Below are 18,283 nucleotides of genomic sequence, written 5' to 3'. Positions count from 1 at the left end.
CATTTCTGGTAGCTAATTAGTGGCTTGTTTTGTGGAAGCTCAAAGACTACTCCTAGTGAGGTAGAAATCTTAAAGAACTAGCGTAGACTAAGTAATAGTTGCTACTGGTTGGTGACGTATTTAATCTCCATCTGAAAAAGACCAGGAACTTCTGTCTCTCTTATTGTTGCCACTGGCAGGGTGAGATGTGTATACTTTATATTACAGTACAGGTATGAATGTTCATTGTGAGTTTTTCTTCTTGCACAGTTGCAGGTGTAGATTTTAGCATTAATCAGTTTGTGCGGAACCTTGGCCTTGAACATCTAATTGACATATTTGAGAGAGAACAGGTAAGTGGCTGCATTCATTTCCAGATACTCAACCCTAGAAAGCAAGGGAATAAAGCTGGGGACAATAATGTTCATATCAGTTTAACAGTGTAGCAATGTTTCCTTTCAGCGGTATAAATGGTAGTGTGAGTAATTAGTCACTGTTGATTAGTAATTTCAGTTTTTGTTTGTGTCGGCTTGAATACATCTAGAAGAGTATTTCTCAATCAGAAACATGATCCTTGCAAGCAATACTGGTTACACAGTAGTAGTTTGTATTATATTGATTTAAAGACAAAAGGATTGGAGAAAACAGTTGAGTAAAAGTGAAATATGAGAATAATACACTAAAGTCTCTATGTTCATGTTCTTTTCACGCTTGCTTCTTCTCTCAGCTATTGTGAGGTATATTTTCACTGTCATTGGCAGTTGTTCTAGTACCAAAAAATGGTGTTGCTTTCATTATAGATAACATTGGACGTATTGGTTGAAATGGGACACAAAGAATTGAAGGAAATTGGAATTAATGCATATGGCCATAGGCATAAAATCATCAAGGGAGTTGAAAGACTTATTTCTGGACAACAAGGTATATACTCATTTTCAATTATCACGTAATACTGCCTTTGTATAATCAGTTTTTATAAATGATTGATGTTATTCCAAATTGTATCTCATTAAAAAGAATTGATAATAAAACTTGTCCTAGAAAATGGCACTTCAAACAATAAGAATGTCTTTTGACTTGAAACATGAGCACTTTTATTTATGTTGTGAATTACTGTGAATCTTACCTTTTGGTTCTCTGATATATTTTTTTCTCTGTGGTCACTGTCTTGTGTTTAGTTAGATAAAGTGTTGATCTAGTGCAAAATGCTCATAAGCTCTTTGAGGTAGAAAGTATTTATCTTCTTCAAACCACTCTGAAGAGCAGAGCGTATCCTCTGTGTTGAGTTCAGGCCTGTTATGTACTGTTCCATTGGGTCCTGCCATAGAATACTGTCTTTTCTCACTGAGAAATTCAGCTGAAATTCTTATTTATACTTTTCTTTAAAAATAGAGTTCGTGTGCTTTCAGTGAATCAAAATTAACATAATTGCTTTGTTTAACAACTTTAGCTTATATTGAAGTTCTTGCTAAAGCCTCTTTATTTGTGCAGCGTTATTGATACCAGCACAATCCTGGGAATCCTGAATTCATTGTAATTCAGTGTGCTTCATTTAATTATGGCTGCATAAAAGGCAAAAACCCCCTCCAAATCTTTTTTTTCCTCTTTGTCTCGCTGAAACATCACTTACTGTTGTTTTGCTGTGTCTCATAGAAATGAAATAAATTCATTAGAATTAGTAGGATTTTTTCCCCTCTTGATTCACCATCGGTGAATTCTCATTCTAAATTTTGCACTCCATAGCAATGAGTCACTATCCAAGCTCTAAATTACGTTTTGTTCTTACAACAGTATTAACAAACCCTTAAGATAATTATTTTCCTAATAATGAAGTATTTAAGTGAATCTTAATCTTCATAATTTTCTCTAAATTTTCAGGTCTTTTTAGACAGATTTATTGAATAATTTGTATAGAAGTTAGTGTTAAGGTATCATTTAGGCCTCATGTCCTCTTTGAATTCAAAGTTTACACAGCCACTAACCATATACTTTGCCTTCCAAGTAGGCCTGGTGTATTTTTGAACGTATGCGTATTTGTACGTTTCAGTATGTCTGTATATAGACAGAACGTTAAACATCTAAATCCATCGCCAGTCCCACTGTCATTCTTTCTGGACTCTCCCTACCTTGCCATAAAAGGCCTGCCATTTTTATCTGTAACGATAACCACAGACTTAAATACTTAAACAATATTTCAACAGCTCTTGATCTTTTTCTAGGGTATGTTTTTTGGGTGGGGTGGATTGTTGCCAATTCTCTATATCTTGTCCTTGGACTCTTGCGCTCAAGTTGCTTTCATTGGTATTTTGGCATCTCTTCCTGAACACAGTATAACCATTGTTTTGAGGTTAGTAGGGCTTTTGTGGAAGAGCTTTATTTTGATTCTTGCCAGTTTGTTGTTCCTGAACACTGTTCCAGTTACACACTGTTAACATGGGTTCCTGACTGTGGATAAATCTGTAATTTCCAGTTTCCCCACGTAATTCCTTTCTGAAGAGATCATGACAGAGCCAGTGTCTAACTCTGGTCACCTGCTGGTTGTCTGTGAAGGCCATGGCCAGAAAAGACACTTGAGACATGCTGTCTTCATATTCTATATGAATATGAATATTCTATATATTCTATATCTATTACTTGCCAGTTGTTATTGCAGTCTGTATGCAAATTGACATGGGATTCTGTGTAAAATTCCAAATTGTTTTTGCGTATTTAGAATGATAAAGAAGTTTCCTTTAAACATCCAATATCTTTTAAGCTTTCTATATCAGGCTCAAGCCTTTTGGCCTCACAGACTGTCTTAGTTCTTTTGTCAGTTCTTTCTGCATGATCCATGGGAAAAATATTCCTACCAAATTAGCACTTGAAGTCACTTCTCCTGTTCATGATGCCATTGCCATCAGTAGTCATGGACTCTGTACAGGGACAGGTTGCTCACTGTTTCATTGCCTAGAGTTGAACTCTGAAGTAAGCAACTACTTACATGTAGTTTCCCTGTCATGTATATTATCATACTGAGCTAAGCACACACAAATGGGTTAGTGTGTCTGAAATGATGATTCTTGCTGAGAGAAGGACTGATCAGTGTGCACAGATCAATGAAAATGATTGCAGTTATCTGCATCCAGATCTAGCTGCTGTGCTTCTCATGACATTTATGGTGTATGTATGCATGGTAAATGTATGGGTAGAGGTTACAGAGATGCTGAAAAGGTTTGAAAGTAATGAAATAATTTGAGGGATCACACTTAGACATGCACAAAAATGTCTGTGGCCAGTAGAAGGCAATTAAAGTAATTTGTAATCTCTGCCTTCCTTAGCAGCTAAGGTCTTCGTCTGGTAAAATGAGTTTTGAGAAAATGGTCCCTTGAAAAAGAAAAGTCTTGCTAAACGTTAAAGATCAGCAGTCTTAAAGCAGTTTCTGAAACTATTGTTGTGTTTTATTACATTCACAGGACTTAACCCATACCTGACTCTAAATACTTCTGGTAGTGGAACTATTCTCATTGACCTTTCCACCGAAGATAAGGAATTTCAGTCAGTAGAAGAAGAGGTATGGCATTCTTTGTAGTCTCTCAGTATTTTTGTTGTTGCTATTGAAGAGGTATTGCTAGACAATTTAACAATGCAATAAATATCACTAAGGCTAAGAAAAACTTGCATAAGCATACTTAAAATTTTCAACTTTGCACCACTTATGATCTGTGCTCGTGATGTCTATAATTTTTTCTTATTTATATTATTACTGCTTTTAGTATTTTTAAAACCTCTACTATATAGAAAAGCTTTCATATATCATGTAAATTCTATGCTACCAATTGATTGCCTGTTATACATAGTTTTAAATCACTTCCTTTCGAAGTGTCATAATCACACAAGATAAAATTCCAGAGAAACAGAATTCTAAATAGATTAGTGACAATCTTCTCCAATTTGAAAAGTAGACCACAGACTAGTCCAAATACACGGGTTTTTTTAAAATCATAAAACCTGTTCATGTGCATCCACAAAATCTGGCATTATTTAACATACAGTCATTTCCTAAAAATTTCCTTTTACGATTTTTTCATTGTTTTAATACATAATTAAAAATTAGTTATTTTGATTATTTGACTTGTGTAAAGGAAATGTGTGTTGAATGTGTTCTGAGCCAATATGATCCTCCTCAAATTCTCAATCTTAGATGCAGAGCACTGTCCGGGAGCACAGAGATGGAGGGCATGCTGGTGGAGTCTTCAATAGATACAACATCTTAAAGGTACCTGTTGCATTTTTATGGTCAATGGTTACACCTTTAGAGTTTTGGCTGAAAGTCCATAAAATGTTCTACATTTGTTGGAGTTCCGTTATGTGACAAGATGCGTGTGTCCTTCTGAGACATGCATAGGATGAAGATCATCTTCCAGGGAAATTCAGAGTAAGCTTATATGGAAAAGCTACTTAGGGGTTAATAGGAAGAAATTTTATGAGAAATTGACATAAAAGACCTTGCAGAAAACTGCAGAATGTTTGAAGAAAAAGACAGAAGTTCTATAGGAAACAAAAGAAGGTTTCTCTTGAAGGAGAATGGCAAGAGGGGAAAAAACAGCAAGAAGTGAAAGCAAAACTCTTGAAATATGGAACCAAGGGTACTTATTTTGGCTTGATTTAACATCAAACAAGTGTAAAACATTTGGTTTGTATTTATATACTTTCCCCCGAAGAAGTGGTAATTTTCATTAATATTATTAAGATTTTTATTTGCAAGTAAGTACTACTAAGTTTTATTCTGAACTGATGTTACAGTTTGCCCAATAGAATTGCTGTGCTATATCCACATATATAAAGCTTTGCAATGTCCAGCATACCTGTGCAAGGCGTACATAATTTATTTTCTTTTAAAAGTGTTCCAGAAGTTTTCGTGGAAGGCATTTCTTAATTTACTAGTTGATCATTTTACTAGTGATTTGGCATCAAGTAGAATTGTGACTAAGCCTGCTAAATTTAAATTATGAAGTATTACTCAAGAGCTCTTTAAAATGAATTGGTTCTTAATTAAGTATATAGTTATGTTTTACTTGTCATGCTACAACAATCAACTTGTGCAGGATAAGTTAGAGAATTTGTGTTTCATTGAATTCCAAGGAAGGTATTCTTGTTTAAGTGGCAATGTAAAAGTGTACTGTAGTATAGTGGCTATAGGTTATACATCTCTCTAGTAAAATGAACAGAACTTTTCAGTTTCAAGATGGAACTTTTACGTTTTGACTGTTTCAGATTCAGAAAGTGTGCAACAAAAAACTATGGGAAAGATATACTCACAGGAGGAAAGAGGTCTCTGAAGAGAATCATAACCATGCTAATGAAAGGATGTTGTTTCATGGTGAGATTTTGAAATTCACCTTAATCAACAATTAGTTGGAGGGTTTCTACTGTCTCAAAGTAAATTCCTCAACGGAAATAGGTTCTACGTTTTATTTCAGTTTTTATAAACAAGTGTTTGTATATGTCACAATGTGATGATATAAGGCACTGTATCTTTCTTCTGAAATTTGCATCTCCTTGTCTCTCCCTGAAGGAGACTTCAAAGATCTAAGTGAAAACATTTTAGCAGTTATGAATGAAGATTAAGTAGTGTGCCTCCTCAAGTCTGTTTTATTGGCTGTATGACCAAAATTATAAAAGGTCAAATTTTTTTCTGCTATGGGTTGTTTTGGGTTGGGATTTTTTTTGTTTTCTTGGGTTTATAATTTAATAAGTTAGTTTTGTTCATCATTCCAGAAAAGGTAGCTTATCATTAGCAAATGAAAGCCAATTGAAAGCTTTTCTGTGCACAAATGCATTGTTTGTCCCAATGAGCAAATTAAACAAGTTCACGGTATGTACTCATAATGAGGGCCATGTAGTTCCCAACATAATGGGAAGGGATGATTGAATTGGGACACATACAAAAATCTGTATACTGTATTTTCAATATTTTACCTCCTTTCTCTTAGGCTCCCCATTTGTGAATGCAATCATTCACAAAGGCTTTGATGAGAGACATGCCTACATAGGGGGTATGTTTGGAGCTGGGATTTATTTTGCTGAAAATTCTTCCAAAAGCAATCAATATGTGTATGGAATTGGAGGTGGCACTGGATGTCCAATTCACAAAGATAGATCTTGTTATGTTTGCCACAGGTAAGTCCTTCAAAAGAACGGGATTTTGCTTTTGTATATTGTGTTCTAGACTATCAATGCAGCAGAGTTTGCACTTGACCTTGATGTTGTTTTGGCTGTTAGATAAAAATCTGGCTTTAGAACACTCTTGAATTAGATTGTCAGTATGAGTGATGGGAGAGGGGTTAGAAAACTTCTGTTTTAAAAACAAACAAAATAACTGAATAAATTTAGAAAATTTAAAGAAAATGTAGTGACAATCTCAGAGTACCTCGTTAAGCATGCTGTTTCCAATAATTAGAATAAACATTTTTCAGTGTTATTACCAACACTTTCCTTGGGCTAAAGAGCTTTCCAAAGGAAGCATCACTTTTGTTCTTTAAAACTGAACTTCAGGATTTTGTGAACTACAAAGACTGACTGAAGTGGCTTCAAAGTTCCACTGTTCTCGTCATGTAAAAGTTGCAAATTACAAAGATGAATAATCATTCATAAGCATTGAGTGTTCATGGTCCTTTTTCCCTTTTAACACAGGCAGTTGCTCTTTTGTCGCGTAACATTGGGCAAGTCTTTCCTGCAGTTCAGTGCTATGAAAATGGCTCATTCTCCCCCAGGACATCACTCAGTTACTGGGCGACCCAGTGTAAATGGATTGGCATTGGCAGAATACGTCATTTACAGAGGAGAGCAGGTAAACTTTTCAGACTTTTTTTTCTCCCAAAGGCATGTAATGCATTTTCTTATATTTGAGGTGCTAGGACTTGCTTTTGTCTTTAAACAAACTCCAGCTGTGGTTGCAGGTGAAAGGATACGTGTTTCCTGAATGCTCCAGCGATTTTACCTTTGACATTTTGCCATATTTATTTTGGCATTAATAGTTTTTTCTCCTCTCTAACAAACATTCTGAACTTATCCAGAGAATGAAATCGTAATAAAAGATGCGTGTGTCACTCTTTCAGGCTTATCCAGAATACTTGATTACTTACCAGATCATGAAACCTGAAGCCACCACTGAAGCTTAAGACAAGTTATTTGTGGGAAACCGTCAGACTTTGGATGAGAAGATACCAATGGCTGCTTCCTGTTAATTACAAGTTTTTGTTGAAAAACTTTCATTCACAGGTGGTGTGGTAGCAAATGTGAACAAAATATACCAGTTTTGACTTGATAAAGCTTTAATAATGTACAGTATGTTTTTCTAAAATTTCAGAAATGTCCTCTTTTTCAGCACTTTAACAGATACCATTCCAGGCATAAACTGGGGTTTGGCTGTACTAAATTATAAACAAAATTATCTTGAAACAATGGTTTTATACAATACTGCATTCAAATTTAGCAGAAATTGTAATGCTCTATACAGGAACTCATTTTACTAATATTGCGTTCTTTAAAACACTGCATTTACACTGAAAACGTTTTCATTTGTAAAACTGTAAATAAGAGCTTTTGTACTAGCCTGGTATTTATTTACATTGCTTTGTAATATACATGTTTTAGAACTGCAATCTTGTACAAAATGTTCTTTCCAGATGTTGGTTTGTTCATCTGTTTTTTCTCGTGCAAGGTAGATTTGAGAAGCCAATTTTTTTCAGGTTTTATCACTTAATTGTGAGGGGAAAAAGCAAATTTTATCTGAAGAGGTTTAGAAATATCCAGCTTTAGATTGAATACACAAATTTTTGTTCTGTAGTTTTATTTATGAAATATACATTCCTGAGAGTGATGGGCTATGAAAATAGAATGTTCCAGATGAATACTAAAGTGGTTTTCCACCTACTTCCTAGAGTTGCATATTTTATTCCTGTAAAATGTCTTTTGAAGTTTTTTATTTAACTATAGGCATAGTTAGCCCGTATCCTCACTTCAAGGCTAGGAGACCTTGCAAGTTACAGTTTTAGTAAATTATTTCCTTTGAATGTAGATGGAAAATTAACCTCAAGGAGTTCTTTCTTGAGTTTCTCTTGCTTACATTTAAGCCAGGAAGTTAAATGTTTTATTCCTAATATGAGGACAAACAACTTGGCCTATTTTGTATGCTTATTTGGTAGATTAATCTACCTGTTGGTGCCCTGAGAATATGAGTATTGCAAGGCAGAAATGTTAAAAGCCATCCTGTCATCTCCTGTGTCTCTTCCATGTTAACATTCAGGCTGTAGTTGGGGCAGGTGTGTAGGGGTGTTTTTATCTGCTTTCAGCTGAGTGGGGCTGTTTGGGGGGTGTGGTTCTGCTCCCAGCTCGGCCAGCAGGGCGAGAGTGGGTGAGTGGGATGAGCAGCTCTTCCACAGCAGCAGCTGCCTTTGGTAGCCCTGGTAAGACCTCTGTGACAGAGGAAGAGTGCAAAAGGTACAACCCCCTGTCCAAGTCTCATTCAGGGTTACTGAATGCACCCATCAGTTCTGTCAGCACTATCACAGCTCTCCTCTGTATTCTGCTTCTCTTCCATCTGCAGTTTTTACCTACATATTTCAAAAATGTGTAAATACAAATTATAGTTTACTTGGGGTTAAAGTGGGTAGGAGTATATTTTAGTTGTTTAATATTTCTACATACAGAACACTGTCCCAGAAGACAATTTGTTTGCAGGGCATGTTATCATACCATGGTTTTAAATGTAGTAACTGGTCAAGATAATGAAATCCTCTTGCTGATGTGGTGGTGATGTGATTATGCTCTATGTAAAAATGTATTGAACCTTACCCAGTTATGTGAGGAAACTGAATAATAAGATTGCAGAATTCTTGCAGAAAGTAATATTGGCTATGAATACAAAAGGCTTTGATTTTTAGGTACTTTCTCCCAGCATGTTGCCTGTTCCTTAGGTATAGTAATGCTGGAATTGGTGTTCCTGCAAAATCTGTTACTTCTGTTAAAAACTTTTTTGTTATTGCTAAAATGCTTCATTCTGTATGAACGATCACCTAATGTCTTGTAAAATGTTGTGGTATGATAGCATTTTAAGTGGTACCACAATGTTGGTTTTGTCTGGGGATTTTTGAGCTGGTTTTTTTTTTGCATGACATACCTTGCACTCTGAAGATGGAAGCTGTAATGATTTGATAATACTGACTATTGAGGTGAACCTTTAATCCCTTGTGCGATTAGTTCTGCTTTACTCATCTTGAAGTGTCTTTACATGTACTGTATGACATTCCATATCCATAACACTAAATAAATTTAATTCACTGGTTTTCTGGTAGCATGGGAGTAATTACAGATGTAGTGTGTTAACCAATTGTTTTAAATGTAAGCATGCACAATACTATAACAAACTACATCACCGGAGGCGAAATTAACTACATTAAATAGAAAAGCTTTTAATGTGGATGAAAATCTGTAAATACCGTGGAAACATGTAGTTTGATACATGGCTAACTAACAGCTTTAGCTAGCAGTGAAAATGTTTTAATAATAAATCCAAAGGTAAGGTTCAATTTGTGCACTTAAAACATGTATGGTCCAAAACTGAAAAAGAAAACTCGCTTACATTGGGTTTATAAAATGAAAAGTAACCTAAAAAGTCTTACCTTTCAGATAACTGCATAGGTAGCAGTATGGCACAGGAGTAACAAAAGTAACCACTTAGATCCCTGGTAGTATTGCAATAAGTAAATAATTTTATTTTGGTAGGACCATTTATAGGATAGGTTTCCAAAACCAGGCTTGTGTAGAAGACTGAAACAGACATGAGCACTAGAGGGCAGGAAAGCAAATGTTTGGTAAGATCAAGGGTAATGAAAATCTTTAAAGTATCTTAGGATCACAACTTCTAATAAAATTGCTCCTGAAAATTCCACCTATCTAGGTTGCAAAAAATTAACTTTCCATTATGCATTAGTGTGGGGTTTTTTTTAATTAAGTAATCACTATAAAAACAAGTGGTGCAACTAAGCAAATTGAAAATATTAGGTCTTTTTCTTAAAAAATTTGCTCATATCTTAGACCTTAGTTCTTAGAAATCAAAAAATGGTTTTGCCAGACTCTTCTATTATATATAATTGGAAGAGTTAAGATTATCCATACAGCGCACGTTTAAGAGGTATATTGGCAGTAATTTTGAGTGCAAAGGACTGTTTATAAAGGAGTTGCACTGAACTTGCTCGCTAACCATGCATGTGTGTAGCTATGAGTACACACGCGCACTTGCTCACTCCCTCACTTTATTCATCAAGGAGCTGAGAAAAAGTTTAAAAGTGACTTTTCGAGCAGACCATCATTGTCAGTGAGGGTGCTGCAGCCTAGGAGCCATTTCCCCTTCTGCCCATCCTGAACTTAACATAATAAAACAGATTCGCTCTTTTGCTGTAAACAACAGAACCCAGGGGTGAGTTGCCTTCTGCCTCCCAGTTTAAAAAAAAAACAACGGTATAAAGGCTTGTCTGGTATTCATGTAAAGCAGCAGTGCAGCAAAGCCTGCTTTCTTGCCTTCAATGACCTGGCAGTGAGACTGACTGAGGTCTGCTGCTCGGTGGTTCTAGGAGCTGTGCTTTTCCTGCACCCACGGAAGTTGCAGTAGGAGGTGGAGGTGGTGTCAGCAAGGGAAATGCCGAAGTTGAGGGCACGGGGAGGTGTGTCCTTTTTACCCCTCTTCAGCAAGCATAAGCAATGGTATTTCTGAGAATATCAAGGGGTTTCTTTCCCCTCCCTGTGGCTCACTAGATCAGAAAAAGCTGCAGGCAGCCAGAACAGAATGCCAAACAGAAAGAAAAAGCATGTAGATGACTGGTTTGAAGCTAACAAGTTCTGCCCTAAAAAGACGCAAGGTTGGTAACTGAGAGAAGACACAGGAGCGGAGAGGTAGAAGAAGAACTAATAACCTGCAAAAAAAAAAAGGCAAATTCTACAAGCACTAAAAAGTTATGGTAGGAATAACTATTGTAATTATTAGGGATGGCCAAGATAATCATGGTACATAAACTTACCAACTTATGTTTGAGTTAAAACAGCAAACAGGCATTGTGTAGACATTATAGGGATTTCAAAACAGCTTCTCTTGAGAAGAACACACATGTTTAGAAGGGGAAAGTTGCAGCCAATTCAAAACAATGTTAGCCCTGGGAAATAATGTGTGCAAGAAAAGAAACAGGATTTAAAAACTGAAGGCAAATGCCCTGTACCATAGCTCTTCAAAACTTTGGTTTGACACAAACACATGGAGTTCAGATCCATCTCTCCATCTGTAATCTTGATAAAACTGCTAAACTTATATTTCAGCTGGGATCTTAAAGGGTGGCAGTGAAGGGGATTGGGGTGGTTCCTTTACATGTGCAGTGGCACAACCAGGGGAACACTTGCTTGCAAAGTTTTTTAAGTTAGAAGGATTAAGAGTTTTCAAAAGATCATGGGAGTAGTATTTGCCAACCTTAACATTTAAAATAGATGTAAATTGTTTAAGGAGCAAAAGAAGATGCACTAGTGCCTAAGAACATGTGATTGAGGCCTTTTATAGTTGGAAAAGCAGCTTCATGTCAGCTGATAATACTGTGCACAGATCCAGGATGGTACATGTGGGAAAGGATTAATATGGAATGGTGAAGCTCATAGAAATAGCCTGAGAAATGGACTTGGTAGTAGTCTGGGCTAGAGCTGTAAGGCTTTGTGTTCTTTAGCTGCTCTTTAAAAGGTAGCATTTTCTAGCAATGTGTTTAGAAACTTATTTCTAAAACGTATTTTGTTCAATTTTGTGAGGCAGTGGGCATCATAGATCAGTAGATGTGCATAGAAGGAGAATTTCTTACTAGCCTAATAAAGAAGTGGGTAAATAAATTAAGCAAGTAGATAGGATTGGTATGTAAGTAGAACTGAAATTACAAGAAAAAATGAAAAAACAGAGTTTGTTGGAAAAATGAGTAACAGTAAATCAACTAGTGTATATAATATTTATGACCCAGCTGAGGAGGATATTGTATCTAATAGCTTTTAATTATTGAAGTAGTCAAAGTAGAAGCTGACAGCAGTTACATTAAGTATTGTTTTAATTAATGTTAGAATGAGCTACTAAACAGTCCAAAAGTGTCATCTTTAAATAAATAAATAAACAAACCTGTATATGATGACCAGTGCCTGATAGTGGTTCCCTATTTGTAAGTGTTTTACTGAAGCATTGAAAACATGCAATAAACAAATTAGATTTTGAATCAAAGAGCTTTACTTTGAATAGTAAATATTTATTAGAGCAGTTGTTTTCATAAAGCAAAGTCTAATTCAGGATTTAGGGAAAGAACCTACTTAGCAGTTGGTTACCAAAACCTAACAATTTATAAATAATCAAAAAACTATATGAATAATCAAAAAACTCTATAGATAAGGGCAGTTTCACAGATAACATAGTCCCAGTAATAACGAGACCTCTGAAGTACGTAGTGTAGAAGGTGTTATTTAATGCAAAGATTCTAAAACCAATAATCAGACAGTGAAATAAATCTGACTTCAAACTAAATGAACTAATGCTAAAGCTTATTTTGAAAGATTAGGAACGTTAAAATGTGCTAGAAACTGCAAAACCATAGGTTTTAAGAGAAGAAAATGTACTCCTATTGGAAGTAAAGCTCTATGAATAGAGAAAGGTTTAGCATATTACTAGTAAGATGGATTTCTAAAGGTGCAGAACAGACCTTGAATAAAAAAAATAAGGTTAAAAAATAAGAGTGGGGTGGGGGTGTATGAGCGTGTGTGTGTGGAATTGACTGAGCATCTCAGAGTGGTGGCAGCTACATTAACAGAGAAAATCTGGTCAGTGGTATACCAGGTCTGAAATAGTCTACACTAAATTAGAATGAAAGGCAGTGTCTTGATAAGGAGACAAAAATAGAGAAAAGTGCTGCTCTTAACTATGTCAGATTGCTGAATTTCTGAAGTAAAAAACTTTTACACTGAGCCTTCAATCCAATGTCCTATTTATATATGCCATGTAAGCATTTAAAATATCTTTAAAAACCTCTTGACATTTGTATAATCGGACTCAAAATGAAGTGGAGTGACAGAATGATGAGCTGGTGCTCATTCATTTTAAGCAATTCTCAATAGTAGTGCTAGTCCCGGGGGGAATTCTCATGGCAATAACCCATTATGGAAAGAATTGGACAAAAATAATATGGAAACCTGCTTTTTAAATGTAATTGTGTATTAGGCCGTATTCCAAGGCACTTCTGAAGTATTACCTGCCATTAAAAGTGCACTTAATTATAAATTTGGAAACACTAATAAAAAAAGAACAGATGTTTATAAAATACAGAAATAAATAATAGTAATTCAGACCTGGACCAATTAAATGGAATATTTCAGTCAAAAGGAATATTTCATACTTACTGTAAATAGATTTATTCAGGGACATGATTAAAAGCTTTGGATAGTTTTATTTATATAAGTTCCATGTGGCTGCTGTAGGGAGTCCAGCAGAAATACTGAAAGCAGGACAATTGTTTGCAGGGGATATGAGATACATGTGGCAACTTTTAAAAGCCAAGGACTCACACAGCATGGTCCGTAAACTAGTAGTTACAGATTTAGGTGTGCCTGCTCTCTGAGACTTCCTTCCCCATCCCCAGAAATGCCGCTTTTCAGTAAAGGAGTTTAACAAAATGCGTGAGTTAAATATTTCATATATCAAGTTTTGGTTTATTTATTTTTTTGGAAAGAAGGAAGAGTAATGATGTGATGTTGTACAATTAATAGCTTAAATATTATTAATTGTGTAATAGGGTACATTGTTATGTATTACAGATGTTTTATTGCAATATCAATAAATAACATATTTTCCTTTAAAAAAAGAAAAAACTTTACAAAATAATGCTTAATATGTCTCTTCACTGGACTGATTTTACAGTACAGATTTTGTGGAGTTTGTGGTTCAGCATCTTCAACCTACTTGAAATACTGTTAAAATAGTGGGTTTGGACTTGCTGACCTACTAGTTTTAGCATATGAATTATCTTGTATCTGTAAACACAAATTTGTCTCATATTTTTGTTAATTTCAGAAAAATTAATCAGAACTATATTTACATATACCCTAATTTTGCAATACAGGTGTTTTAAGGTTATTAAGCAGAATAGTTGACATCTCAAGACACAATTCATTCTCCCCTGTCAATCTAGTTCTGAAGGTCAAATGTACCCAGGATTTCCCAAGCAAATTCGCAATGTCCTTTAGTTTTAAAACTGACTTTATTCAAGTTTCTTCTTTTTTTGTACCATTTTGTCTCTTTTGACCCATCAGAATTATTTATTTAACCATGGCTACCTAAAAAAAGCCTCACTTTATTGTCACTGTTTCTACCTTATACTGAGATCAGAATGGAGTTTGGCAGGTAATGCTATAGGGACAAGGCTATGAACACATTTTGTCTCTAAAATTTACTTCCTGAACTAAGTTTTTGCCTGTTCACATCAGGAGGGGCTTGCAGGTAGTTCAGGCATCCAGATAATCTGTCTCTGTTCCCTGAGTGATGCTGAGGGGTCAAACCACTGCAGTCGGCATCACCTGGGAGGCTCAGGCTCACATCAGGACCTTCTCCCTTATTGCAGACAGCAGGGACTCGCCGGCATGAAGGACCTCAGCTTCTTGGTTCAGAGCCTGCCCCTCTACAGACCCTCTACCTGAAACAAAGAAGCACTAGAAGTCTGTTCGGTCTGGCTGGAGCTTCATGATCTAAAATGTTTTGGGTGATGAGGGTGGCATGTGACAGGAATATACACATTCTAAATGAACAGCAGTTTCCATGGGGATCTCTGTATCTGTAGACAGCACAGCCATGTGTCATTTTCATTGCTGGAAATCCCTGTTTCTCTACAGTAATCTATAATTTTGCCTAGTTTATTTTTTCAGCCGAACTCTCAGTTCACATAAAAGCGAGGTTCATTCACCTTGTTCCCAGGTAACTTCACACCAAAATATCTGCTGTGGTGCTTTCAATATACATCCTGTAAAAGCAAATTATCATCGAATCTCAGAATGGTTTGGGTTGGAAGGGACCTTTAAAGATCATCTAGTCTAAACCCCTGCAATGAGCAGGGACATCTTTAACTAGACCAGGTTGCCTAAAGGCCTATCCAACCTGAATGTTTCCAGGGATGGGGCATCCACCACCTCTCTTGGCAACCTGTGCCACTGTTTTACCACCTTCATTGTAAAAATTGGATTAATTCTGGCTGATGTTAAAGAAGCTAAGTCGCAACTGGTAATTTTAAACCTTGTACTTGAGAAGGATAAAATGAGTATATATTTCTAGAAGTCTTTTATATATTTTTTATATCTTTTATGTGTTTTTGATGTTAAATCATAAGATCACATCATATAAAAGCTATTTGCCATTTTAAGTAGTTTGAAGTAAATAAGGAGTATCTGCCTGAGAGTAAAGGAACTGTGTCCAGCTTGTATTTATATTTTAGGATTTAAAATCTAAGTTGAGGACACCACTAATACAGCACTAATTGTTAAAAACAAGGTACACTAATCTGCATGCTAGCGATGTAAAATGCATGTGAAATCTATAGCTCTGTATATGGAAAGCAGGACAACCAAGACCACCAGTTCTGCCAATCAGTCATTCACATTTCCCACTGTTTTCCTCTATTGTAGCAAAATGTGAGAAGCTGCTCTCAGGCCACACAAACAATGCTCTTTATTGGTCTTTACTGAGGCATGATTGGGTGTCTATGCTGAGACTGCCAGCCTCAAAGAAGGGCTAGTGGATGACATCTGGCAGCCTGGCTTTGCTACAGATAGATTTATGAGCTGTGAAAGATGGTCAAATTAACATCTCCTGCATTCTTGATAGGATTAGGCTTTCTGGGACATGCAGCCATTTGCATATTGCCCTGACTTACCACATTAGTACTGTGTTTGTGGCTCATTTTAATAGATTTGGGTGCAGTGGGGGCTTTCTCCCTTTACATCCTACCATTTTCCAGTCACTCTTGGCAGTGACACAGCTGTGTTGGTTTAACAGACCTAGCAGAAATCATATTTCTTGCTCTGACTTCTTCCTGGTACAATCTTAATGTGAGTCGAGCAGCAGCAGTTGTAATAAGCCTTTTCACTTGGGGCAGGATGCTTTTCACTAGGGGTGAGTTTATGCAGACACACACAAAGTTGAATGATAATGCACTTCTATGAGAGGCCACAAAAGTTGTCCCTAGGAGTTAAAGAGACAAGATCTGACACAAGCTACCTTCTACAGCCTCAAGCAACTATTGAAGGTCTTGGAAAGCTTAATTTAATCAATAGAAACTTAGATGAAAACTGTTAGCATTAAATGCCTGTTCCTGTCCCTTCGCCCCCTCCCCACAAAGGACTTAGACCACATGATTTATTTTTTTTTTCCCAATTATGATCATCCAGTTTTGCTAAAATATAGCCTGTGCTTGTCACTAGACTGGAGATGGCTTCAGTTTGCTGTGTGTGCTGAGTGACCATGGCCACACACCCTTCAACAGCTCCCAGTGGTCTGCCTGAGCAGTGGCACAGGACACTGTCCCCTTCCCAGGAGACAGGGAAGGTTCTGAGTCACTGAGCCCTGGGCAGCACAGGGCAAGGCTGACAGCGGGGGAGGGAGAGGGGGCTGGTGGAGCCCCTGTGGGGTGACAGAGCTAGTGAGGTGAGAGTATGGCCAGTGCTGGAAGATGCTGTACAAGAACACAGGCCACCAAGAGTGACCATCATGGGTAGGAGTGATAGTGGAGGATGTAAAATGCAGCTTAGATGCACCATTATAATCCTGTCACTGAAAGCACTGGTGTGACATAACCAAGTGAGCTGCACAAGCATGCACTGAACAGGATTTCCAAGGTGCCTAGAAAAGAGAGGGTATCCAACAAATTGCTGTCTCAAATTTACAAAGAGTACTTATATATACTTACTGCTTACTTAAGCTGTAATAATAAAAAAAATGAATGAGCTATTCTTCTTCAGGTAATTATGACTTCTCCAGTCTTCTCTTCTGAGTTACCTACTCCAATTTTTATGCTCACTTCCACACTTATTTAAAGTTAGCTGGTGCTTCCTCTCTAGAGCAAATTACTTTTACTGCAACTGATGTGTGATGGAAATATTTTCATTAACCTCATTCAGGGGTTAGCTCCAAATTTCCAACAAGAAGTCTATTTCACAGTGGCACCTTAGTTTTAATAACTTGAAAGGAATTAGCATCCCTGAGAGTCCCACCACTCCAAATTGTGGGCAGAAATATACATGAGCATCGGAGTCTGATCTCCTTGGGCAGCAAAGAGCATGAAGAAGGCAATGAATCATCTTCACAAACAGGGCAAGTGAGGACCCATGTGAAAGGTAGAGCAAACTGTGACATTGTATTGTGCTGGCATTAGGTGCATATTCCTGATTTAGTGATGTTATTTCTTTACTAAGCCATGTTTACCACAGGGGCACATTAAAAGGAAGAAGGCAGCCGTTGCCAGGTGGTTTGGGCTCTCTCCACCATGCTGATGCTGGCAAAAAGGGCCAGCTGGAGTCTCTTGGTGGCCCAGCCATGTATTGTCCCCATAGGTGCCCTCTGCATGTGGCTGACCCCGACCCCAGGGCTATCTCATCTCCCAGAAATGAAAATAGGAGCTTTATCTCCCTTAGATCTATAATAACTTCTAAAACCAAACTACTTTTTGTTTCCTGGTGCTGTTTTCCTACATGACTACGGCACCATAACGTTCCTGGCTCAGAGACATCCATTGAAAGAAAGGGTCACGTTACAGCTGCTGTTTGCCATGGGCTAATAAAGCTTTAAAAAGCTCCTAGAAGCGATTAAGATGCTGGTGATGTGTACGTGTGTGGCGGGGCCGGGCACTGGAGGACGTTCATTGGCCCCGTGCTGGGTGGGATGACATCAGGCCCCACTTTCCATAGGGCCTCCAGCTTGCCCCAACGTCTGCTGAGGGCTGCAAGAGAATAGAGCTGAGGGGAGAAAACCTCTAGGCTCCAATGAGAACACAGGCAGCTCAGTCAGGGATAAAAAAACTTTAAAAAAAAAAAAAGAGAGAGAGAGACTGTAGTCTTGGAGCTGCTATTAACAGGAGATGAATTGCAAGAGACCATTTCATGCCAAGGGACTTTAGAGAGCAGCATCCCCAAGAGCCATTAACTCTCAGCGAGAGTCGTGCTGAAGCCCTTTGCTGTCAGGACAGAAGCATGCATATAAATTTTGTACCATTTGTCTTTG

General features: G+C 37.1%; 1 protein-coding gene across 1 annotated transcript in view; it reads left to right on the top strand.

Annotated features, from left to right (window-relative positions):
- Positions 1-10,463, top strand: part of TNKS2 (tankyrase 2) — a 31,084-nt gene extending 20,621 nt beyond the window's left edge. The window contains exons 20-27 of the mRNA XM_027672143.1: positions 250-332; positions 780-900; positions 3,432-3,529; positions 4,160-4,234; positions 5,233-5,338; positions 5,952-6,138; positions 6,652-6,808; positions 7,077-10,463. Of these exons, the coding sequence (XP_027527944.1) occupies positions 250-332; positions 780-900; positions 3,432-3,529; positions 4,160-4,234; positions 5,233-5,338; positions 5,952-6,138; positions 6,652-6,808; positions 7,077-7,139 (890 nt within the window). The 3' untranslated portion in view covers positions 7,140-10,463. The remainder of the gene's footprint in view (positions 1-249; positions 333-779; positions 901-3,431; positions 3,530-4,159; positions 4,235-5,232; positions 5,339-5,951; positions 6,139-6,651; positions 6,809-7,076) is intronic.
- Positions 10,464-18,283: the final 7,820 nt, after the last annotated feature.

The sequence above is a fragment of the Neopelma chrysocephalum genome, unplaced genomic scaffold, assembly GCF_003984885.1.
Source record: "Neopelma chrysocephalum unplaced genomic scaffold, ASM398488v2 Primary Assembly neopelma1_97390, whole genome shotgun sequence".
NCBI classification, from domain to species: Eukaryota; Metazoa; Chordata; class Aves; order Passeriformes; family Pipridae; genus Neopelma; species Neopelma chrysocephalum.
Note: the sequence above shows the minus strand (reverse complement) of the source record. Positions and strands in the feature narration are given on the sequence as shown.